The sequence below is a fragment of the Chiloscyllium plagiosum genome, unplaced genomic scaffold (genome assembly GCF_037043375.1).
Source record: "Chiloscyllium plagiosum isolate Xiang-an unplaced genomic scaffold, Cpla_swu_hap1 HiC_scaffold_39, whole genome shotgun sequence".
In the NCBI taxonomy this organism is placed as follows: domain Eukaryota; kingdom Metazoa; phylum Chordata; class Chondrichthyes; order Orectolobiformes; family Hemiscylliidae; genus Chiloscyllium; species Chiloscyllium plagiosum.
Genome location: NW_028270177.1, coordinates 6,499,527 through 6,525,736, shown reverse-complemented (window position 1 = coordinate 6,525,736; position 26,210 = coordinate 6,499,527). Strand labels below are relative to the sequence as shown.

Sequence of the window (26,210 nt, the reverse complement as noted above, 5' to 3'; positions counted from 1 at the left end):
AATTCAGTCCTTAACAGCATTATGGGTCTACCTCCAGCACATGGACTACAGTAGTTCAAGAAGTTAGTTCACCAACACCTTCTGAAGGGTAACTAGGGACTGGTCAATCACCCAGCTAGTGATGCCATTGTCCTGTGGATGAATACAGTTTTCGGTAAGCAGAAAGATTAAGGGATATGGTCTAAAGGCAGATATATGGTGTTAAGGCACAGATCAGTCCACAATCTCATATGGTGGAACAGGTTCAAGGGGCTGAATGGCCTACTCATGTGTCTAACAAAAAATAAGTTTTTGATTTTGCAACGTACAGCAGAAGGAGAGGATGATATGTGAGCCATAGAATGTACAGCCCGGAAACAGACCCTTCAGTCCAACTCATCCATGCCGACCAGCTTTCCTAAATAAATCTAGTCCCATTTACCAGCATTTTGTCCATATTCCTAGAAACCCTTCCAATTCATATAACCATCCTGGCATTATTTAAATGTAATTGTACGTGCCTCCACCATGTCATCAGGCAGCTCACTCCATACATGCATCACGCTCTGCATGAAAATGCTGCCCCTTAGGTCTCTTTTAAATCTTTCCCCTCCCTGAGGTAACCTTCTTTGCTGTCCACTACACCTCCAATTTTGGTTACATCTGCAAACTTACTAACCATACATCTTATGCTCACATCCAAATCATTTACATAAATGATGAAAATTAGTGGACCCTGCACTGATCCCTTTGGCACACCACTGGTCACAGGCCTCCAGTCTTATTGCTTATAACTATAGTTTAGTAATGTTAAGAGCAGTAGAGATATCATACAAGTTCCAGGTTAATGATAAACCTGGACACCACTGATATTGACCCAGTGACCCAGCTGGAACATCATGAACTCTCATCTTATATATTATATATAGAGTCTGTACAGTCTCCCTTGCAGCGGCAGTGCGCGTGCGCTAACTTCCCACGCTTCGGCGGTGCGCCTGCGCGAACCTCAAGTCGCAGCGAGGGATCCTGCGCATGCGTCTGGTTCCCACCCCCCCCCCCACGGCGTGAATGGGCGCGCGTGCGCACTGTTCCCAGGTAGCGGGTTCCCGGCGCCGCAATGTGAATGACAGGAGGATGGGCCTGTCCAATGGGAGGCGGGCAGGGCCCCAGCCCGGGCCAATGGGGTAGGCGCGAGATTTGAATTGACGGCGGTTGGTGGCGGCGGGGAGGCAGTGCGGCCGTTGTCGTGGCCGCGGGTAGGAGCGCGGCCTCGTTGTCCGTTATCATTAAAAAAAAAACCTGCAACCATGAAAACAACGTGAGTATGGTCTGCCGGATTAAACTCCTCTCTGAGATCACGCAATCCAAAGTAGCCCTCGGCTCCTTCTACTTTACTGTTTTTTTTGTCAGTCTCTCTGACTGGCTCCTTAAAGTTTGAAATGATTTGTCTTCCCCAGCCCGAGGGCTGCCTCTTCCAAACAAAAAGTCTATTGATTTATGAAAAATGTTTTAAGCTTGTGGCTTTCAGTTTGGTTTCAAAGAGTACCTTCTTAACCTCGTTATTATTATTGATGTGTAATGTTTGAATGTTGTATTGATTTTTAATTATTTTTGTCCACCCGGTAAATATTTTAATTTTATTTTTAAAAAAGAACTGTTTTCTTCTCTTCTATTGTCGCAACTGGCATCTTGGAGCTGCAACAACAGCCTGCATTTATATAGCAGCTTCTTCATGTGCTGATCTGTCCCAGGGTGCATCAGGGTGTGTCATCCTGGTGTCCTGTGTCTTGAATCGTAGTTGAGTGTTTCACATCCACACCCCACTGTAGAAAATAAAAATTCTGCTGGTCCCCTTTGCTTTAAAAGCATGGAAAATCTTGGCTAGTTTCTGGCACAATAGCTTTCATTTGTGTAGTGCCATTCATGTAGTGACATTCCAAGATCATTCACAGAAATGTTATGAAGGGCTTTTGCCCAAAACGTCGATTTTTGCCTGTCCTCGGATGCTGCCTGAACTGCTGTGCTCTTCCAGCACCACTAATCCAGAACCTGGTTTCCAGCATCTGCAGTCATTGTTTTTACTGACCTGAAAATAAGGCACTATCAACCTCGAGCAAATGAGTTTGGGTGACTACTTGATCACAGAAGTAGCTTTAAGCAAAGAATGTTTTAAAAGTGGTGAGAGAGTGAGGTTAAGGGAGGGATTTCCAAACCTTAGATTATAAAATGCAAAGCGTGAACTAACTCATGTAAAAGCAACTGGGATTTTTGTTTCATTCTGGAAAAGCTCAGCAAGTCTGGCAGCATCTGTAAAGAGAAGTCAGAGTTAATGTTTCTGGTCCGGTGACCCTTCCTCAGAACGGACCTGAAATGTTAACTCTGATTTCTCTGCACAAATGCTGCAAGAGCTGCTGAGCTTTTCCGCCAACTGCTATTTTTGTTTCTGATTTACAGTATCTGCAGTTCTTTCGGTTTTTATTTTTCATTCTGGGTGCCTTACTTTGGGTAAGATGTTAGGTTTAGGTGAAAAATACCTGGGAAAGCATGATTTGGGATGTTTTGAAAGATTTAAATACAGATTATTTTTTAGGACACGTCTAAGGTAGCTGGCATAAGACGTAGAGGTGAAATGAGAGTCTGTATTTTCATGCGAAGGTTCTGGAGGTTAAATTGAGCTCCACACAATCCAGTGATGATCTGGGTGAAGACAGTTGAATGCTGCCTGCATAACTCTTGAGATTCCTCCGCTACATTGATGACTGCATTGGCGCCACCTCCTATGAGGAGGTTGAGCAATTCATCAACTTCACCAACACATTCCACCCTGACCTTAAATTTACCTGGACCATCTCTGACACCTCCCTCCCTTTCCTGGACCTCTCCATCTCCATTAATGGTGACCGACTTGACACCGACTTTTTTTACAAACCCACCGACTCCCACAGCTACTTGGATTACACCTCTTCCCACCCTAGCTCCTGCAATAATGGCATCCCGTATTCCCAATTTCTCCACCATATCTGCTCCCAGGAGGACCAGTTCCACCACAGAATACACCAGATGGCCTCTTTCTTTAGAGACTGCAATTTCCCTTCCCATGTGGTTAAAGATGCCCTCCAACGCATCTCGTCCACATCCCGCACCTCCGCCCTCAGACCCCACCCTTCCAACCGTAACAAGGACAGATCGCCCCTGGTGCTCACCTTCCACCCTACCAATCTTCGCATAAACCAAATCATCCGCCGACATTTCCGCCACCTCCAAACAGACCCCACCACCAGTGATATATTTCCCTCCCCACCTTCCGCAAAGACCGTTCCCTCCGTGACTATCTGGTCAGGTCCACGCCCCCCTACAACCCACCCTCCCATCCTCGCACCTTCCCGTGCCACCACAGGAATTGCAAAACCTGCACCCACACCTCCTCCCTTACCTCCATCCAAGGCACTAAAGGAGCCTTCCACATCCATCAAAGTTTTACCTGCACATCCACCAATATCATTTATTGTGTCCGTTGCTCCTGATGCGGTCTCCTCTACATTGGGGAGACTGGACGCCTCCTAGCAGAGCGCTTTAGGGAACATCTCTGGGACACCCACACCAATCAACCACACCGCCCTGTGGCCCAACATTTCAACTCCCCCCTCCCACTCTGCCGAGGACATGGAGGTCCTGGGCCTCCTTCACCGCTGCTCCCTCATCACCAGACGCCTGGAGGAAGAACGCCTCATCTTCCGCCTCGGAACACTTCAACCCCAGGGCATCAATGTGGACTTCAACACTTTCCTCATTTCCCCTTCCCCCACCTCACCCCAGTTTCAAACTTCCAGCTCAGCACTGTCCCCATGACTTGTCCTACCTGCCTGTCTTCTTTTCCACCTATCCACTCCACCCTTCACCCCCCCTGACCTATCACCTTCATCCCCTCCCCCACTCACCTATTTTACTCTATTCTACCTTCTCCCCACCCCCACCCTCCTCTCACTTATCTCTCTATCCTTCAGGCTCTCTGCCTGTATTCCTGATGAAGGGCTTTTGCCCGAAACATCGATTTTACTGCTCCTCGGATGCTGCCTGAACTGCTGTGCTCTTTCAGCACATCTAATCCAGAATCTGGTTTCCAGCATCTGCAGTCATTGTTTTTACCCAGTAATTATACCTGACTAGTAAGATAAACTGTACATATTGCCATCATGCAATAAACTACTACTAAAGAAAGAAAAGTGCCCCTTCTATTGTCTATCTTCCACTGATAAATAGAGGCCCTGGAATATGTGGCATTTGAAAATACAATATGGTGCTGACCTTCTGAAGGGCAACTAGACTGAAAAAAAATCCTGGTGCTGGAAGTGATGCCTGCCTCCAATGAATGAGGGGGAAAAAAAAAGTTGTCTTGCAAAGAAAGCTAGAGTCCCATGATATATCAGACTTATTGGCATGTTATTTTATTTCTAGTAACTTGGCTTTTGTTGGCAGCACTCCATACCTAAGGGGAGTTGATCTTATCCAAAAAAAAGAGTGGCACTTCTGGCAGTGAAAACTGCACTGGAGTGTCAGGCTGGATTTTTGTACTCAAGTCCTGGAAATAGGAACTTGAACCTGGAGCCTTGTGATTCAGAAGTGAATGCTTCTAATTGAGCCAGAAATAACAACAAAAGTTGAAACTGCCTTTCTGGACTGTACCTCTGGTTGTTCTGCAACTTAATGTTGTGTTCCAAATGTCCTTTTTACTCTATGATGCTGTTGCTGCATTCCACTGACTTCTGTAGCAGAATTAAAATTTTAAAGCTGGTTCTGAGATTCAATCAGTAGTAAATTTTGTCACTGGAGCCCTGAGTACAATGAATGCTCTCTCTCTTCCCTTCTCTGGAGGAAGTAGCTGTTGGTACTCTGAGCTATTTCCCATTCCATTGCACAGTAATGTTCAAATTGCTGGGACCCCTGTCATACCAGCAGTAAATTTGTGAATATGACTTGTTTGACACATTTGTTGCTTTGGAATCCCTGTCATGGCAAAAGTGGTAAATTCAGCTGTGTAAACAACTCAGGGTGTTGATGAATATTGCTAAAAATTGAGCTTTCTTTAGGTTTCACAGAATTTGATTTCTGTGACAAGTTTTTCCTCATTCTCCATTTTGTCGTCTCTCCCAGCCTCTCACAGCTCCCAATATATTTCATTAGGAAAATTAGTGAATGGCTTTCTTTTAAAGAAGCACATTCAACTTGTGCAAATTAGGAGTCAGAATTGTCACTTGTAATGAGTGCAAAGTGAGAATTAATGCTTTAACACACACTCCCATTTTCTACACGAAGACCAGCATAACCCTTATTATTGAGCTATGCAATTCAATAGAATATGGAAGCAGGTGTGTTGATGTGTTATTAATAGCATGAAAACTGTGGTCTGAAGTTGAATAGGTATGCTTGTTTGTTGTCTAATGTCAATTCCAAACTCGTGCTGATTTCCTATAAGCTGCTGAGGGATGTGAAATTTATTTCTATAACTATATGGTGCCTCTGCAAGCAAACATCTAGAAACAATATGCTATTGAGACCTGTATATTATGAATGTTGCTGAATTTGAATTGTATGTTAGTGCATAATAAGTCACAGGATTTTTGCTAATGTTGGGAGCATGCTAAAAAAGGCTTAGTCTGATAATTCAAAATGTCTTCTGAATCTATTTATCTGCCTTGCAATAAATGCTTACTTTTAGAATATTCTTCAAAATCTTCTGCAATGACAAATAATTGAAGTTCTGCAATTCTGTTGCATTTTGTTCACCCTCCAGCTAAATAAATATTTTATTTAGGTAGCTTACTAATTCTTACAATGTATGAACTTAACTGTATTTTCCCTCTTCGTAATTTGATCCTACTTTTAAATGTTTACTTTCATAAAATGTAATAGATTTTATTCACAAAAGGAAACAAGTAAAAGCTCTTGATCTTTACATCCTGTTATTAAGAAAATGGTAGAGCCTGTTATGATAAATGTAATATGGAAGCATTTAGAAATACATAATGTAATTAGAGTCCACATGGATTCATGAAGGGGAAATTCAGCCTGATAAGTTTTATATATTTATTAGAATTTTGGCCCTCTTGTGGTGCAATGGTCTCTACCCCAGGTCCAGGACGCCCAGGTTCAAATCCACCTGCTCCAAATGTATACTAACATCTCTGAGCACGTTGATTAGAAATGTAGACTAAATAATAATTTTAAAAAAGGCTTCATTGAGGATGTAGCGTGCAGGTTAAGTAAAAGTGAAACAGTGGATGTAATATATCTGGATTTTCAGAAGATGTTTGATAAGGTAGCTTAATGTATGGTACTTCAGATAAGATAAGACCCCATTGTGTTGGAGGTAATATATTAGCATGAGTAGAGGATTGTCTAACTAATAGAAGACAAAGATATGGGGTGCATTTTCAGGATGCTGGGGCCACAATTATTTACCACGTTATATTAACAACTTTGAGGAAAGAGAGTGTACAGTAGCCAAGTTGGTGGATGGCACAAAAATGGGTAGGAAGGCAAGCAGTGAGGATGACAGATTACAGAAGTATATACAAAACCAAGTGGACAAAAACATGGCAGACAGAATGTTATATAGGGAAATGTGAAGTTGTGCACTTTAACAAGAAGAATAGAGGAGCTGAATATCATATTTTTTAAATGGAGAAAGACTGCAGAAAACCATACACAGGAATTTGGGGTTCTTCTTCCATAAATCATAAAGTTCAACAGGTCATGGGGGAAGGCAAATGAAATGCTGGCCTTCCATTCTAAAGGAATGGCATATTAAAATAGGGAAGTTTTGCTGAAACTGTACGAGGCACTAGTTAGACTATACCTGTGAACGGTTTGGGCCCCTTATCCAAGGAAAGATATAGAGGAATTGGAGACAGTCCAGATAAGGTTCATGAGGCAAATCCAAGGTATGAAGGAAATGTCTTTTGAGGAGAGGTTGATAAGATGGGGTTGTACTCAGTGGAATTTAGAACAAATAGAAGCTGAAGATATGTCTGCCGGTGGCAGGGTGTTCAAGTTGGGGTGAATGAGAGGCTAGGATTGTTGAGAGGAGAGCTTATGAAAGTACACAAGGTGATTGCAAGCAAATGATGTTGAGCTTGTATAAGACACTTGTTAAACCTCAGCTAGAGAATTGTATACATTTCTGGGTGCCATAATTAGAGAGAATGGGAGTGCACTGGAGAGTGCAGAAGGTTTTACAAGAATGGTTCCAGGAATAAGGAACTTTAGTTATGAGGATAGATTTGAAGAAGTTGGAACACTTCTCCTTGAAGAAAGGACTAAGAGGAGATCTAATAGATGTGTTCAAAGTCATGAGGGGACACTGGGCAAAATAGATGAGGAGAAACTGTTTCCACTCATAAAAGGAACATTAATGAGAGGGTGTAATTTGAAAGTGATCTGCAAAAGAAGCAAGAGTGAAGTGCGGAAAAATCTTTTCACTCAACAAGTAGTTAGGCTTTGGAAGTGTGGTAGAGCCAGGTTCATTTGCATTCAGGACAGCATTGACTGATTATTTAGATTAAATAATGTTCAAGAGTAAGGTGAAAAGCAGGGCATTTGCACTTTAATAATGCATACTTAACGAGCCAGTACAGGCATGACGGGCTGAATGGCCTCCTGCGTTGTAACGTTTTCACGATTCTGAGATTTGTTTTAACTTGTGGGAGTGTCTAGGACGAGAGGGCATAATCTCAGTTAAGGGGCTGTCCAGTTAGCTGAGGAGGGAATTTTTTCTGAGAATAGTGAATCTGTGGAATTTTGTTACAACTGAAATCTGTCTAGGCTGTCATTAAGCATATTTAAGGTTGAAGTTTTTAATCAGTAAGGGAATCAAGGGTTACAAGGAAAAGATGGGAAAGTGAAATTGAGAATTATCAGATCAGCTGTGATCCAATTGAATGGTGGAGCAGACATGATGGGCTGAATAGCCTACTTCTATTTTTATGTCCTATGGTAGTGATGTGTAATATTGTGGTTGTGGGTATGTTTACGCAAACCTTGATGTGTAATATCATTGATGGCTGTCCCTTGATTTGAGGATGATGTCCCCCAGGATTGTGAGTTTCTGCCATCGGTTTTCATGTGACTGCGCAAACTAATTCTTGATCTGTACGTTATTTTTGGCATATTGAGCAGGACATTCACGAGGTAGTGAGATCTGGAGTGCAGGATTTGCTTTCTTTTCTCTCTTTCTCTACCTCAATTTTAAGTCATTTGGAGTGAAAGTGTGTTGCAGCTTAGTGGACAGCTGTTGCCATTTAGAGCTATTGGCAATTCCTCCCAGTCATTAATGTCAATGTTACTACACAGTACTTTCAAAAAAGGATTGTGCGGTGTTGTACTTTTTAGCCATTCAGGTGCACTGCCCAGTCCATTGCAAATGGTTTTGCTGAAGTTTTGTCTGAATGCTTGTTAAACTGGCTTCTCAAAGTACTATACCTTTTCAATTGATGATTGTCTGATTGAATGTGTGAATATGGTGGAAGCATTTCAGGCAGAATTTCTTGTCACTGATACAGTTGCTGCAGTACAAGTGTGGTGATATCACCTGCCCTGTACATCAGGGCGTTTTGTGACTTTTAGAGATCTTTGTCTCATTCAACTATAGTAGTTGAACAAGATTGAGCTGATCTGGTGCTGAATCTATTTATTAGTGATGGCCTTTTGAGAGAAGTGACTCTCAAAGAGTAGGAAGTAATCAATTTGCTCCACAGTCTCCCCTTCAGCAGATGGGATTTTGAATATTTGTTTTGATCAGGTCTAGTTGATATGGAATTTTGTTTTGGCAACATTCAAGGACATGCTGAGTCTCTTATGTTCAAATTGAAAAGATTGTGAGTAGCTTGCACATTGGTTATCAAGTGAGCAAAGGATTTTGATAAAGTTTCTTGGCCATCCAAATCTCTGTAGAACAATCTGCAAGAATTTCAAAATTAACTGAAACAAATACTTTGATCTGCCTAATTAATGAAATGCAAAATTCCTGCATTTTTCTTGAGCTTGCCTGGCTGCAAAGACCTTGTCAACCGTTCCTCTGGAAGGTCTACTACTATAGTGTCTCCTGGGAGAATTTTCTCAGCCACAGGGAGCAAGTGATTCAGGAGGATTCTTGTTGGGATCGTCCTTGCTCGAGCCAAGAAGGAGATACTTCGATCGTTTTCTTGGCATTAATTATCTCTCTTGTAGTTAGAATTGTCTCATTCTTGAAGTTGTTTTCTTTCCAATTATTAAAGATCAGTGCATTGATATCTTGGTGAGCAAAAGCTCACCAGCTTTGAAGACCTTAGCTATAATACCATTGGGGCTGCAGGCTTTGATTTTCAACTGTTTGATTGCTTTCTGTAGCTCACCCATGAATGGCGATCCACTATGTACACTGCCATAGCTTCCTTGGGGATAGCCTGGAGAATGTCAGCTGTCGCTGGATTCCTATTGAGTTATTCACTTTGTTGAAGGATGATCTTATCTTTTGTTCAAATTGCAATCATGGATTTTGTTAAGGGCATTGCAGAACATATCCTTGTCTCAGGTGAAGATGTTAAGGAACAAGGCATAACTTTTGATGTCTGTAGCATATTTATCACAGAGCCTTTTGTTTATATAATTGGAGAGTTCTGGACATCTATTAAAGATCCAAAGTGTACAGCAAAGATATATTCCATTGGTGTGAGTGTCATTGTTGATTTCTTCTGTCCAGAAGAAGATGTAACGTGTATTTCTTAAGTTCCTCCCCAGAAAGATGGGTCTGACTGAGAATAACAATGTTAATTTTGTCTAATGCCCTCCAGCTCTGTAACAATTCTGAGAGTCTCGATAGTTGATATCCTGTATTTGCTGTTCTTTTCAGACGATCATTCTCTCTGGATTATTTATGAATGTCTAGCATATCAAATTTCAAAACCTTAGTATTTTCTCTCTTTGTGAAGGTGTTAACCCTAAAGATGAGGCGACCCAGCCAGAAGAAGTAGGAACGTTTTTTTTTCAAGGAGATCTTTTCTAGCCTCGTACCCTCTGCTCACTCCAGTGGGGTCTTGAAATAGACTGGTCGGTCACAGATCCAGCTGCCCAAAGGCACTACCATCCCAACACTGCTGTCCAACCACCTACATTAATTTTCAACCAGGGATTCTTAAGTTCACCACCCTGATGCAATTAACATTTCACCTTAGTTAGTCCTTGATATAAAATAATTTGTAGTCAACTGCTTAATGTGATCCCAATTTTAATTTAGAATTTTCTAATACGTACAGGAGGCTCCAGACTCCCAGAAGACCAGTAAAGAAACCATCAAACAACCTCAAAGACCCAGTTGGTGTAAGTGTCAACAAACCCTTTTTCCGTATTTTCTTTGTTGTAATATTTGATGTGTCTATCGAAGTCATGTTTTATTTAATGTAATTAGAAGTGAATGCCAGCTGCACTGACGAGAGTTTAAGAAATTAACTATTTCACAAGTATCCTTTGGTTCAATACATTTTTCATTGTGGCATTTCAAGGCCCACTAGTTTGAATGACAATAATTATGGCGAATTTTAAGAAGCTTTGTAGCTCAGGTTGAGGTTCTGGATGTAGGTTTGTTCGCTGAGTGGAAGGTTCATTTTCAGATGTTTCGTCACCATATGAAGTAACATCATCACTGAGCCTCTGGTGAAGCGCTGGTGGAATGGCCCGTTTACCTTTATTTAAACCAGCCACCACATACTGCAGCGCAGAGGAAAATCACCTATACAGAGTATTCAATAAGAACAGGAACCCAATGAACATAGTCCACCAATTTCTCAGCAACAAACCCAAACAAGCAGGCAAAATGTGTCCAGAAACCCCAGCCACTCTCCCCCACATCAAAGACATCTCGGAAATGGCTGCAGACTACGCCGACCTCTTGGCATCATGGTAGGCCACAAACCCATCAACACATTAAAATAGCAGCTAATGAACTTGAAAGACCCAATACAGACAACAAGCAAAACTAATGTCATTTACAAAATACCGTGCAAGAACTGTAACAAACACTGCATTGGACAAACAGACAAAAACTAGCCACCAGGATATATGAACATCAACTCGTCACAAAAAGACACAACCCACTATCACGATTATCTTTACGTACAGATGAGGAGGGGCAACATGTTCATCCAGGACAAGCCAAACCAAGACATGTGCGAGAATTCCTAGAAGCATGGCATTCCAACCGGCAATCTATCAACAAACACACTGACTTGGACTCCACCTCCCCCCATCCCAGCGAAAAAGACCACCACCAACCCAAGGCAACCCAAACGCATAAATAAATAAATACTACCAATGCTTCACTAGAGGCTCACTGATAATGTTACCTAGTGTGGTGACAAAACGTCTGAAAATGAACCTTCCAGCTCAACGAGCAAACAATAATTAATATTTGGAATTCTGAATTACTACAGCTGTTTGGGAGGTGGGATCACATTTCATTTTTTTTAATCCCCTTGATTTTGTGGCAGCAACTTCAATTTTGAGTCTATTTTGACAATTTTGTTTAAAAGGACTGATCCTAAGCATTGATGATTTTATCAGGTTTATTGCCGGGTCAGACCACTGACCTCTGAAGATACTGAATGTTGTGTTGAACTTATCAGTAATACTACAATACAGCTCCATCCTCCTGATGGGATTAAAGTCAACAGGAATGGTGAATTCAAAGAGGTAACCTGAAATATGAGACCCTTTTGATAATAGCCTTTTTCTTATTGGTAAAATTACTGTGTGATGTTAAATGCACTAATTTTGGATTTTTAGATGCAGTATTCTTTTAAAGAAGTGTTTGGAGCCTTTACAACCCAGAAGGAGCTATTTAATGTTGTCGCACGACCCCTTGTGGAAGATCTGATACATGGCAAAAATGGTATGCTAAAACTTAATTAGGCGAATGTAAAATAAATAGGACTGCTTTCCAACTCTAGGATAAAAAATTCTAGGTCATTTGTATTAAGAATTACTCCACTATTATATATCTGATTCAGCATTTCTGAACCTCTAAGTGATTTAACTCAGCACCCAACATGATCTATCTGATGCTAATGAATCAGAGTTCAAGTTATTAGGTTCCAGTGGAAAAGATACATGAGGGCATGACTGTTGTGACTTTATTTGGTTCTATCTTTATCTGGCTTTATGACATAATACAGCAGGGCTGTAAACTAGCAACAAATAGCTGGCACAGCAAGTTCTATTACTAGTACCATAATGTGAGGTAATTGTATTTGGGCAAGGAGGCAAGAGTGTTACTGCACCTGAAATGCATGTCTGCTGTCTGTCAGGTTTGCTGTTTACTTATGGTGTTACTGGAAGTGGGAAAACGCACACAATGACTGGATCTCCTGGAGACGGAGGCCTTCTGCCTCGTTGTTTGGACATGATCTTTTGTAGTATTGGACCATTTCAAGCAAAGCGATTTGTAAGTATTACTGAAGGTAATTCACAATGTTAGAACATAGAACATTGAAAAGTGCAGCACAGAACAGGCTCTTCGGCCCACGACATTGTGCCAAGGATTAATCCTAATGTAAAATAAAATAACCTAACCTACGCACCCCTCAATTCACTGCTGTCCACGTGCATGTCCAGCAGTCGCTTAATTGTCCCTAATGACTCTGCTTCCACCACGACCGTTGTGAATTCCATGCATTCACAAACTCTCTAAGTTTCTTACCAAACTTCTAACTTGCTCATTAACTCAAGAGTTAAATGGAAGACTGTCTTAAAAGTGAAGTCCCTAGTTATTTTAATTATCTGTTTTGATTTTTTTTGAGTGGTTCCCTTCTAATCTCACTTTTGGGATTAAAATTCTGGTCATTTGGTATCAGTTGGAAGCCATCTTTACTTTCGTACAAAATGCTAATTTGTAGCATGAACTTTCCACTTTTGTTCCAATAGTTTGCCTTAATTGTGAACAAATGACTACCAGATTGTTCTTGCAGTTTTCAGCCTTTCTTACAGTTTGAGTGATATTTGATGATTTTCACTAACACTTGCTAGGAATTTAAAGAGTTTACAAAAGCTCATTTCAGACTTGGATTAATAAAATGTATAAAAGGGGAGAAAGTTCTTAAGTGAATTGTGTAAGAAACAAATAAGTGGCCATTGATTTATAATTAAGCATTCGAAGAATATTTTTGTCAGGTGGGGATTGAACATGAAAGTGAGATTAGAACAGATATATCTGATGTGGAGCTAGACATGAACGTTGACTGAAAACACTGTCCTGAAATTTAACATTGACAAATCAATGCTAAGTCTAAGCACAACCAACTATGTAAATATGGTGACAACAAGATTATATCAGAGATTTGGAACTATGTGGTCTGTAATTTGTCTCCTACCGCTCTGAAGGGAAATCTAGAGGGCGTGCTCTTAGACCACCTTTATGGATGCGCATGAGAGCATATGTCTTACCCTGAAGATCTGCAAGGTGAAGATCCACTGTCAACTTGGAATCTGACATTGTGAGACAAATCCCAGATGATCGAGCTCCATGGGGAAACCTTAGAGAACGTTGACCGCTTACAATACCTCTGAAGTGTCCTGTCCGCCAAAGCAGCTATTGAGGAAGAGATCCAGCATTGCCTTTAGTGTGCTAGCACAGTCTTCAACTGCCGGAGGAAAAGGGTCTTCGAGAACCACAACATTAGATCTGACACCAAGATTATGGTTCATACCTGTGGTGGTTCCTGCCCTCCTATATTTGGCTCTGAGACATGGATGGTCTATAGCAGACACCTCAAGGCATTAGAGCAGTAACACCAGCACTGTTTCTGCAAGATGCTGTGAATCTGCTGGGAAGAAAGGTGCATCTGCACCAGTGTCCTCGACTAGGCCAGTATCCCTAACACGAGGCACTGACCACCCTTGATTAGCTGTGACACTCTGGGCATATCGTCCACGTGTCTGATAAGAGATTCCCCAAGCAGGTACTGAACTTTCAGCTTTGAAATGGCACGTGAGCCACAGTTGGACAGAGGAAGCTCTTCAGACCCTCAAGGCATCTCTGGGGAAGTGCAGCATTCCCACAGACACCTGGGGAATCACTATCCAAGACCATCCAAAGTGAAGGAGCAGCATCCGGGAAGGCGTTGAGCACCTTGAGACTTTTTTGGTGGAAAAAAAATGGAAACCAGGAGAAAACAGTGAAAGGAATGCACTGCTGTATTAATATCCCAACCACCCTTCCTGTGACCACTACCTGCCCAAGTGTAACAGAGCTTGCAGTAATCACATTGATCTGTACAGCCACCTACAGACTCACTCTGAGTGGAACAGCGTCATCTTCGATTGCAAGGCACTGTGATAATGATCCCCCCAAAGTCTGTCCATGATCTACAAGGCAGAAGTCGGGAATGTAATTGAATATACTCCACTTTCCTGAATGAATGCAGTTCCGATCACACTCAACATGACACATCCAGGACAAAACTGCTTGTTTGATGTGTTGTATAATGCCTTCAATCTTTGCTCCCTTCACAAGTGACACATTGACAACAGTGTGCATCATCCACAAGGTGCTCTGCATCATACACGCACGATGGCACTTTTCAAATCCATAATCTCTATTAGATAGAAGGGCTAGGGCAACAGGTACTGGGAGCACTGCCACTTGCAAGTTCCTCTCCAAGGTGTACACTATTCTGAATATTAACACTCAGTTCCTTCTGTTACTGAGTCAAAACCCTGACACTTTCTTCCTCACAATATTGAGTGTCCATACAGCTCCAGGACAGTAGTGGTTCAACAAGACAAATACCACTACCTTCTCCAGAATGATTGGCGATTGTCAGTTCTCAGTAGTGAGGAGTTTGGTGTAGTCCGAGGAGGTAGGAGATGTGCTAAATATGTATTTTGTCTTTTTTTCCAGCGTGAATACTGACAGTGTTAATGAGAATACTGAGGTACACGCTATTAGACTAGACAGGATTGAGGTTCATAAGGAGGTGGTGTCAGCAATCCTGGAAAGTGTGAAAATAGTTAAATGGGATTTATCCAAGGATTCTTTGGGATACTAGGATGGAGATTGCAGAATCTTTGGCTTTTATCTTTGCTGTCATTGTCTACAGCAATAGTGCCAGAAGATTGTAGGATAGCACATGATGTCCTCTTGTTCAAGAAGGGGAGTAGGGACAACGCTGGTAATCATAGACCAGTGAACCTTACTTTGGTTGTGGGTAAAGTGTGAGAAAGAATTATAAGAGAGGATTTATAATCCTCTAGAAAGGAATAAGTTGATTAGGTTTTGTGAAGGACAGGTCATGTTTCACAAACCTTATTGAGTTCTTTGAGATGGTGACCAAACAGGTGGATGAGGGTAAAGCAGTTGATGTGGTGTAAATGGATTTCAGTAAAGCATTTGATAAGGTTCCCCATGATAAGCTACTGCAGAAAATATGGAGGCATGGGATTGAGGGTGATTTAGCTGTTTGGATCAGAAATTGGCTAGCTGAAAGAAGACAGAGGGTGGTGGTTGATGGGAAATGTTCATCCTGGAGTTCAGTTGCTAGTGGTGTACTGCAAGGATCTGTTTTGGGGCCACTGCTGTTTGTCATTTTTCTAAATGACCTGGATGAGGGTGTAGAAGGATGGGTTAGTAAATTTGTGAATACAACTCAGGTCAGTGGAGTTGTGGACAGTGCGAAGTACATAGATAAGCTGCAGAGCTGGGCTGAGAGGTGGCAAATGGAGTTTAATGTGGAAAAGTGAGAGGTGATTCACTTTGGAAGGAGTAACAGGAATACAGAGTACTGGGCTAATGGTACGATTTTTGGTGGTGTGGGTGAGCAGAGAGATCTGTGTCCATGTACGGAGGAACCCCAGCATTCGATTATCTGAATAGTGGATTATCTGGCAAGATCACAAGGTCCCGATGCTTGGCTAAACTATGTTATCTGGTATTTGATTATCCGGAATTCGATTAACTGAATGAAATATTCCCCGCCCGTGTCCTTCGGATAATCAAGATTCCTCTGTACGTAGTTCCCTGAAATTTGCCACCCAGGTTGATAGGGTTGTTAAGAAGGCATATCGTGTGTTAGCTTTATTAGTAGAGGGATTGAGTTTCGGAGCCATGAGGCCAATGTTGCAGCTGTACCAAACTCTTGTGTGGCTGCACTTGGAGTATTGCCCACAGTTCTGGTCGCCGCATTACAGGAAGGATGTGGAAGCATCAGAAAGGGTGCAGAGGAGATTTACCAGGCAGTCAAGCAACAATTTGATTTCAGATAGTCAACATGGTTTCGTCAAGGGCAGGTCATGTCTCACAAACCTTATTGAGTTTTTTGAGAAGGTGACCAAGCATGTAGATGAGGGTAGGGCAGTTGTTGTGATATACTTGGACTTCAATAAAGCCTTTGATAAGGTTCCACGTGGTAGGCTGATGGAGAAAATGCAGAGGTATGGAATTGAGGGTGATTTAGCAGTTTGGATTAGAAACTGGCCTTCTGGAAGAAGGCAGTGAGTGGTGTTTGATGGAAAATATTCAGTCTGGAGTCCAGTTTCTAGTGTCCAGTTACTAGTGCTGTTTGTCATTTTTACAAATGACTTAGGTGGATGGATTAGTAAATTTGCAGACGACGCTAAAGTCGATGGAGTAGTGGACAGTCTGGAAGAATGTTACAGGTTGCAGGGGGATTTGGATAAACTGCAGAATTGGGTTGAGAGGTGGCAAATGGAGTTCAATGCAGCTAAATGTAAGGTGATGCACTTTGGGAAGAATAACAGGATGGCAGAGTACTTGGTCAATGGAAAGATTCTTGGTAGTGTGGATGTGCAGAGGGATCTTGGAGTCCATGTGCATAGATCCCTGAAAGTTGCCACCCAGGTTGATAGTGCTGTTAAGAAGGCATACGGTATGTTAGGTTTCATTGGTAGAGGGATTGAGTTCCAGAACCGCAATATCATGCTGCAACTGCACAAAACACCGGTGCGGCCACACTTGGAATATTGTGTACAGTTCTGGTCGCCCCATTACAAAAAGGATGTGGAAGCATTGGAAAAGGTGCAGAGAAGATTTACCAGGATGTTGCCTGGTCTGGAGGGAAGATCTTATGAGGAAAGGCTGAGAGACTTGCGTCTTTTCTTGTTGGAAAGAAGAAGGCTAGGGGGAGTTTGATAGAGACATACGAGATGATCAGAGGATTAGATAGGGTAGACAGAGAAAGACTTTTTCCTAAGATAATGATGTCAGCTTGTATGAAAGGGCATAACTACAAATTGAGGGGTGATAGAGTTAAGACAGATGTCAGAGGCAAGTTCTTTACGCAGAGAGTGGTAAGGGCTTGGAATGCCCTACCTGTTAAGGTAGTCAACTCAGCCACATTAGGGAGATTTAAACAATCCTTAGATGAGCACATGGATGATGATGATGGGATAGTGTAGGGGGACGAGCTGAAAAAAGTCCACAGGTCGGCGCAACATCGAGGGCCGAAGGGCCTGTTCTGCGCTGTATTGTTCTATGTTCTATGTTGCCTCCTATGGAGGGAAGGTGTTATGAGGAAAGGCAGAGGGACTTGAGGCTGTTTTCTTTAGAAAGAAGAAGGTTGAGAGGTGACTTAATAGAAACCTACAAGATGATCAAAGGGTTAGATAAAGTGGACAGTGAGAGCCTTTTTCCTCGGATGGTGATGGCTAGCATGAGGGGGACATAGATTTAAATTGAGGAGTGATAGATATAGGACAGGTGTCAGAGGTAGTTTTCTTTACTCAGGGTTGTAAGGGTGTGGAATGTCCTGCCTGCAACAGTAGTAGACTCACCAACTTTAAGGGCATTTAAATGGTCATTGGATAAATATATGAATGATAATGGAATAGTGGAGGTTAAATGGGCTTCATATGGGTTTCATAGGTCAGCGCAACATCGAGAACCAAAGGGCCTATACTGTTCTGTTCCTTTGAACAAATTTAATTCCAGTAGCCAATGGGCTCTGTACTAGTTCACCGGTCTGAAGTTCCCTTTCATCTGAAAGAATTGCTGTACTGTGAGCATGGGTTTGTGTTGGAATTCAGTTCCTCCCTGTCAGTTCTAAGAAGCAAATAGATGTGTGTGTAATATCCCTGTTTTCGGTCAGAAGTCACAGGCCACCAGGTTATAGTACAACAGGTTTATTTGAAATTACAAGCTTTCGGAGCGCTACTCCTTTGTCAGGTGAAGTGCTCTGCGTGCTCAGGTAAAGGAGCAGTGTTCCGAAAGCTTGTGATTTCAAATAGATCCTTTGGACTATAACCTGGTGTCGTGTGACTTCTGACTTTGCCCGCCCCAATCCAATACCAGCATCTCCACATCATCCCTGTTTCAGTTTCACACCATCATAGTTTGCTCTGGAGATCATCAGGCATTTCCGTTCTGTGATGGCAGTGAGGTCAGATGTCATTTATCAACCTAGAATTCTGTGTTCTGCACAAAGTCTGTCTATTAATATTGTTAAATAGAGCTACAACCTGCCGGTTCTTGGTAATTCTGGTGCCACTTAAATCTTGCAACCCATATTCTGATAATAAATACAGCTTGTTGGATGCTCATACTTGAGTAACTCACTTCAAGTATGCTACCATGCACAATCTTGGCTCTGTCAAAGGTTTAGAAAGCTGTGCAACTTTTAATGATTTTGAATTGTTTGTATCATCCACAGGTTTTCAAGCCAGATGATAAGAATACAATGGAGGTGCAGGGTGATGTTGATGCTCTGTTGGAGCGTCAGAAAAGGGATGCCCAGTCTTCCACAATCCCAAAGAGCCTTTCCTCCAAGTGGGTACATAACAAAGAGGCAATGTGATGAACTCTGGGTGTGATTTTTGTTTTTCAGTCTAGGAATAGAGTTTTCAATTTATCATCTTGAAGTTTAGATTTTATTGAGCGCAGTTTTTTTGCACTTAAAACCCTTTTGCAAAATTTTAAGTCTGTCAAACTCATTTACAGAGGAACCTCGATTATCCGAATATCAATTATTCAAATATTAGATTATCCGAAGGAGATCTCTAGGTCCCGATGGAAACAGCTCTTTGAAGTAATGTTTCTAACAGTCATCGCGTCTTTTGTTTACAGTGATTAAAAGTGAATTCAACTTACTGAAATGCTGCTGAGAACAGTCCTGGACTGATGGGAGCCCAGGCATCATCTCCAAATGACTGAATTCCTGCTCTCTCTCTCCCCACACACTTTCCCTGGAGGTCTACACAAGCATGTACCCTAAACCCCCCTTCCCCCAGATAATCTCTCCAACATTGTCCAGTACAGGACAAAGGTGGAACCCATCAAAAAGATGCAATAAAAACATGTCCGTGTGTGTATGCGCACATGCTATTTGGAGACTCACTGGTGTTGGGTGGAGTTGAGGGGCGGGCGGGGGCTCGCGTGTGGTGTGCTGCTGCCTAATCTCCTGAACATGGAGTGGACTTAGCAGAAAACTCCAAGCCCCAGCGGAAAGGCATTGAATCAATTAACCGAAAAATCAATTATCTGATCGAAATAGTGCCTGCCCATCTCGTTTGGATAATCAAGGTTCCTCTATATGTTTGTGTGAAGTAGTGCTTTGAATGAAATCTTAATTTTATTAGACTGGGGAATGATCTTGATTATTTCATCATGTTAACCTCCGGACTCAGGGAAAGGTTCTTAAAGATCAAGGGTTACAGTGGGAAAGTGGGAGAATCGGGTTGAAAAACTTATCAGCCATGATTGAATGGAGGAGTACATGGTTGAATGACCTAATTTCTGCTCCTATATCTTAAACCTTTAAAGTGACTTTCTCTTATTTCTTCCTCGCTTCTGAAATCATGATCACCTCCAGACGTCCCTGGCCCAATCACCTTGACTTGCCTGGAGAGCATTCTCTGTGGTGTCCTCTTGCTGCCAGAAATCGTACTCCTATATAATGGGCATACACCAATTCCTACTGGGTTCAGACTGGAACTTGCTTTGGAACACAACTGAGAATGCGTGTTAACTTCAGTTACACACTGTGGTTATTTGTTGCTTGCCTTGTCTGTATGCCAAATTTGTGCCTTTAATAATGCAGGCTTTACTGTGAGTGCTTACTGTTAAAACTTTCTAATTTTTTTAACAAATTGAGAGTTACTATTTCTACTGTAGCGGATATGATGCAAGTGGGAAGGAGTTGATCTGATGGCTTCACCTTTATAGTGTTGTGAACTTAATTTTGCTTACCTTCTATTGTGCACTCCATTTGTATTCCAGTAATTAACCATAAACACTTGTTACTTTACCTCAACCATTCCTACGTGTTTTTCGAACTGAAAACAGCTTCCTGATGTAATAGAAATGTCCATGATTTTTATTGAGTTAGCTGATCTCTGTTGGAATAGCATTATGGTTTTCGTAGTGTCACTGCCTCTCAAACTCTTGCTGCATTTGATGAAGATAAAATTAGGCTTATGTGTAAATGTCAAACAGCAATTTTTATGGGCTTGTGAAGAATGTTCGCTGTTTTGCTTTGAGATACAGGAATGCAGTTGAATGGAATCCACATCTCCAGTAATATTGTCGCATTTATTAAAGGTTCTCTCTAGTTTTGAAAGAATATGTAAATCTTGCTGAATGAATGCTAAAATCAAGGATTTTTTTTTAAGGTGATGTCTCTTTCTGATCACAGCAGTACTAAATATGTGGTACATTTGTTGGAAAATTTACTTTTCACAGGCATAAAATGGATCCAGAGTTTGCAGATATGATTACTGTGCCTGAGCACTGCAAAGCTGAGAGAGTTGATGAGGACAGTGTTTATAGTCTATTTGTTTCTTACATTGAAATCTACAATAACTATCTTTATGATCTTCTTGAAGAGATACCACAAGATCCAATCAAACCAAAGTAAGTTGCATTAAAACTTTTACAATTGCTATTGTGATGGTGTGCCACTTAAATGTCTGCCTGCCTGCTCACTGAATCCATGATGTATTTGATAAAATCAATAATATGCTACCAGATTAATATAGTAATGGAGGAATGACTGGAAGCTAGCTATTTCTCCAAAGAAAGAGAAGGAAAGGTGTTTCACCCGAGGTTGTTAGATCTGCAACAGATTTCTGTAATGTTGCCAGAAGGAATGAGCTGCAATCTACTTGCCCTGCAGGATGCAAACCTTGCCGAGAGATTCAAAAAATTGTAGAAGATGTTTTGTTTTCAATTCAATATTGAAATATAAGCATTAAAATCAGTAACCTAAGTAGAATTGTTGTCTCAAATTTGAAATGGTCCACATATTAATCCATTTAATTTCAAAGTATGTGCAACTGGACAGACTTGCAACTGTGACCTTGTGGAGTGCATGTATGTTAGCTCAATTTTAAAATGTTTTGTCTGCACTTTTGTTCTGTAATTTGAAACTTGACATCCAGAACATCTGAGTCTGGTCCCTCCTTGCATCAATGCCTTAGTCACTCCATGATTATTAACCAAACTACTGATTTAGTTTTCAGAGTGCCAGTTAAGGGCAGAGTACAGAGGCAGGAGGCCAACCATCACTGAAAAGTTCAGTCTGGGGCTTAAGTATGTTACGGGGTGTTATGTTCTATCTGGTGCAAAGAGGTTGCCTTCAGTTATAGGCCAGGGTTTGGCCTCAGCAAAGATGCTGACAACCATATAATGCCGATACTAAGTGGAGTACTCTCTGTAAATTATATGTCCTAGGCGTTTTAACTGACTCTGCACTGCTTGCAAGCAGATAGCCGCCAACTATGCCACCTCCAACCCCAGTTGCAACTATCCACAACTAAAATAGCCCAGAGATACTTTCACACAAATTTGTGACAAGAAATTGTGCCAAATATGCCTCTAATTGTGCCACTGCAGCAATTGTCTTTTTTTTTAAAAAAAAACTTGGTTCAATGTATTGCTTTCAAACAATTTGAAGATCATAGTGTGATTTTGATTCCATTTTAACATAGTGTAAGACCTCCTTAAACGATTAAATAGCTCATAATGTCAAGTATTTTTACAGAACTTTTTTTTGTTTGTTTAAAGCAAAGTAAACTGTGCAATTTCTTGTTGGTACTTATGCTGTGATTGAATACAAGAAATTCAGCTAGGGTTTAAATATTTAGCTATGGCTTCTAAACTTACTGCGTAGGAGAATTGCATTAATGTGTTGTCACAAATTTCATATGTGCTTTCACTTGAATGTCAACTTGTCCTAAAATGGGTTTTATATTTAAGTTTTGCATAGACAAAGTTGGGATGAGCATGTTTGTATAGGGACAGTGGTTCGGTGGTGTATGGTACAGCCTGTTTGCCTTATTTTGCAATTCCTATCACCAGATACAAATCCAGCCCGCCTTGGAATTGTTCTGTAAGTTTTGTATTCTTGGAGGTTTTCCTATAAGACTTTCTTTAAACCTCATTGGGATATGGACTCAGAATCCTAGAATCCCTATCGTGCAGAAAGAGGCTATTTGGCCCATCAAGTCCACGCCGACCCTCCAAAGAGCATCTGGCCCTGTAACCTCTTATTTGCCATGGCTAAATCCACCTAACCTGCACATCTTTGGACTGGGAAGAAACCAGAACACCTGGAGGGAACCCATGCAGACATGAGGAGAATGTGCAAATTCCAAACTTGATATTTGTTAATTCCCTAACTCATCACAACTTCAAGAATGCTGCATTTAATATTTTTCTCAGGTGCCATGGACCAGAAGAAGCTTTCTGTTTGTGCAGTTAACTGATTGGAGGTTAGGGGGGGGGGGGGTGGAATTAGGGAGTGGGGTAATGTTCAGGCTAATAAATTGGTGCCACAATTTGCACACACAAATATGTAAATTCACTCACGGTTCCTGTTCCTGATTGCCCCAAGATGTAAGTTTGAATGTCAGACGTTGATAGTCCATTTCCCATCAGCAGTATCAAAGTGACTATTGATGGGTACTAATTATTGAATAAACCAGTCTTAATATCGATGTTAGTAACCTATGACGAGTCTGCATCAAAAAATTAATGCTCCTATTGAAGTTTTAAAGTAATTAAGTGTGCCCGTCAGTTTAGATCTTAGTGGTGTGCGAAAACATTGAATTGCTTTGAATTAACTTGCCGTGTGTGTGCTGTGACTTTTCTTTTCAGGTTCCTTTTGGAAATAGCTAAATATTTCCCACTCCTTAACCTCACCCACCCAAAAAGAACAATCTTACATTATTGTGCTTGCAAAACCAGGAAGAGAGAAGACGGGGTGATAGTTTGTATATATTGCAAGCAGTTCCGGGTCACTTCTTTCACCCACTACCACTACAGCCAAATTGGCTCCTTGTAAATTTGTGTTATCTGAATGTACACCGATCCCAATCAGTACACTATAAAAAAAAAATTTTGAACATCCCGTCTATCATCTATTAAACTGCTATTTAATTTCAAGCCCCAACTTTTTCAAGGTGAATTGAAATCTCCCTTTTTTTCCTTATAATGCAACAAATTTTAAGATTTGAAAATTGAGCAGATTTCAGTATGTGTTCACTCATCTTTGTCAGGGTCCACATAACTGAACTGCTTTTTTTGACACGACTTAATGGTTTTCTTTGTAACAATTTGCCATGTTTCTTTATTAGGTGGAACAGCACTCCTGTGTGGAACGCTGAGTTCATGTACGTCTCTAATGTACAAGCTGCCAGTGGTAATCTGAGTAATTGGTAGACTAGTTGGCTAAAATTTACCTGGTCAATGTTTTATCCTAGCTAATATTGCCCTTTCCTAGCTAACAGATCAATACCGTCAATCTATCCCATGGCTTATTAGTTCTGGTACCAGTAGTGGCCCCAAGCATGTATAAAGCCTCTCACTGCTTGTGCTTAGCCTGTAGCAGGGAACCACACAATGCTAGCCCAATAAATGCTTGATTTTTTAACTTGCTTGGTTGCAAAAGTGTGCATTCCAGAGGATAAGTATTTGGTTTTGATTCATTGTTTAGTAAATACACCTGATGGCAAATACAGGTGTAACTTTGTGAGGTCTCTTTCCCTCCTTTCTTGGTAATGCATTTCGCTTAAACAATGTAAATATCTATTTAGTTAGGGTGGAATTTTGTGATTGACAGATACTCAGCTTACATTCATCCTAAGGGGTAGAAGAGCTCTTCTCAAACATTTGTATTTCTATCAACTTTACAGGTGTTCTTGGAGGTTTGAAGGCTGGGCAGAGCAATTATTTTAAATAGCACATTGCACAACCAAGCATAACCTGAAATGCTGAGTTGGGGCAGAACTTGGACAGTTTAGTCCTTTTTATGTTGTTAATATAAAGCTTGTGCTTACAGTACAGCTTTCATGGCTTCAGATGTTCACTTGTCTCAGAAGCATCTACAACTTCTTCAGTGAAAGTAATTGCTTGTAACGTAGGGGAGTGCAGTAGTTCATTTACATATGCTAAGATCTCTCAAGTAGTAATGCAGATAAGCTTTTTCTGGTTATGGGATTAATATTGGCCAAGATACAAGGAGAGGAACATTTAAAATTACTTTAATGAAACATAGAACAGTACAGCACAGGAACAGGCACCTTGGCCCACCATATCTGTACTGACAATATGCTAATTTGATCTGCCTGCATGTGTTCCATGTCCCTCTATTCCCTGCCTGTTCATGTCTGTCTAAATCCCTCTTAAATGTTATTGTATTGGCTTTCACCATCTCCCCTGGCAGTGCATTCCAGGCTCTGTTTTAAAAAAAAACTGCACACATCTCCTTTTAAACAACCTCTTCTCACGTTAAACCTATTTCCCTAATATTTGATATTTTCACCCTGGGAAGACAATTTTATCCACTCTATCAAAGTGTCATAGAGATGTACAGCACAGAAACAGACCCTTTGGTCCAATTCGTCCATGCCAACCAGATATCTTAAAGTAATCTAGTCCCATTTGATGCATTTGGCCCATATCATGCTAAACCCTTCTTTTTCATATACCCACTATCCTTGCCTTTTATAATTTTACATGCTTCTATCAGGTCACCCCTCAGTTTCCGATGCTCCAGCGGAAACAATTCAAGTTTCTTCAATCTCTCCATATATCTAATACTGTTCATTCATGTACCATCCTGGTAACCCTGTTTGGCACCATCACCAATGCCTCTACATCCTGTATTGTGGCAATGAGAACTGCACACTATATTCCAAATGTAGCCCAGTTAAAGTTCTACAAAGCTGAAACATGAAGAAAAAATTAGGATGTGAAATGATTTTGGAAAAATCCACACTGGTTTCTTGACTTTTTAATTTTTTGCTGTCAAAGTAAACTTGACACACACTTGTAATATAGGTTAAAAGCCAAGGACTGCAGATGCTGGAAACCAGAGTCTAGATTAGAGTGGTGCTGGAAAAGCACAGTAGGTCAGGCAGCATCTGAGGAGCAGGAAAATCGGCGTTTCGGGCAAAAGCCCTTCATCAGGAATAGAGCTATTCCTGATGAAGGGCTTTTGCCCAAAAAGTCGATTTTCCTGCTCCTCGGATGCTGCTTGACCTGCTGTGCTTTTCCAGCACTACTCTAATCTACACACTTGTAACATGCCTGAACATTTTTATTTTCAGAGTAACTTATTGCATATAAGTTTTCTACTTTTTAAGCACTTCACATATTTGCAAAATACTACATTCAAAATAAAGTATTAGTGGAGAGTTAGTTTCTGGGTGCACAGAGGGCACCCTATATTTTCCTACTTGCTTTAAATTGTTGAAGCTTTGGTTGTAAATGCCACTTTAGGATACTGATTATTATACACTCAATTCAAATTGTTTTCAAGATAAAGTGCATGACGGACAATATCTGTCCTATTTGGAAATGGTAGTGAATTTGAAATACAGCTTTAAAAATTTGTAATATCTGGGTAAGTTTTTTTATGTGGATGATTTCTACAGTTGTTTGCAGTTCTGCTTCACTGCTTAAGATGACTCCTGGTTTATTTCTCATGAACCAGGATCACTTTTCTAGATTAAACAAGCAAAATGGTGCTGTTATGAAACCTGCTCAAATGTATTGTCCTGCATGCATTTGCAATAATCTAAAATTGATTTGGCAATCCCACTTGAAGCTGGCCTCCTTGAAACAATCTAGAAATGTCCTATGCAATTTATAGGCAATCAAATTTCAGTTTATTGATAGTTGCATGAATTGCATTTTAAAGTTCTTCAAAGTTAAACTGTAATGTTTGAGTTAAGCTAAAAAATCATCAGGTAGG

At 41.0% G+C, this 26,210-nt stretch overlaps 1 protein-coding gene across 11 annotated transcripts in view; it reads left to right on the top strand.

The window, feature by feature from the left end:
* The first annotated feature begins 1,234 nt into the window (after positions 1–1,234).
* The window catches only part of kif23 (kinesin family member 23), a 47,675-nt gene continuing 22,699 nt past the window's right edge, over positions 1,235–26,210 (top strand). For 6 of the 11 annotated variants that reach the window (XM_043677160.2, XM_043677169.2, XM_043677166.2 and 3 more), the window contains exons 1-8: positions 1,235–1,297; positions 10,269–10,332; positions 11,572–11,700; positions 11,794–11,899; positions 12,315–12,451; positions 18,669–18,784; positions 20,696–20,866; positions 23,590–23,625. In XM_043677160.2, coding sequence (XP_043533095.1) covers positions 1,287–1,297; positions 10,269–10,332; positions 11,572–11,700; positions 11,794–11,899; positions 12,315–12,451; positions 18,669–18,784; positions 20,696–20,866; positions 23,590–23,625 — 770 coding nt within the window. In that variant the 5' untranslated portion in view covers positions 1,235–1,286. The remainder of the gene's footprint in view (positions 1,298–10,268; positions 10,333–11,571; positions 11,701–11,793; positions 11,900–12,314; positions 12,452–18,668; positions 18,785–20,695; positions 20,867–23,589; positions 23,626–26,210) is intronic. The other 5 variants (XM_043677168.2, XM_043677164.2, XM_043677167.2 and 2 more) reach the window with 1 other exon arrangement.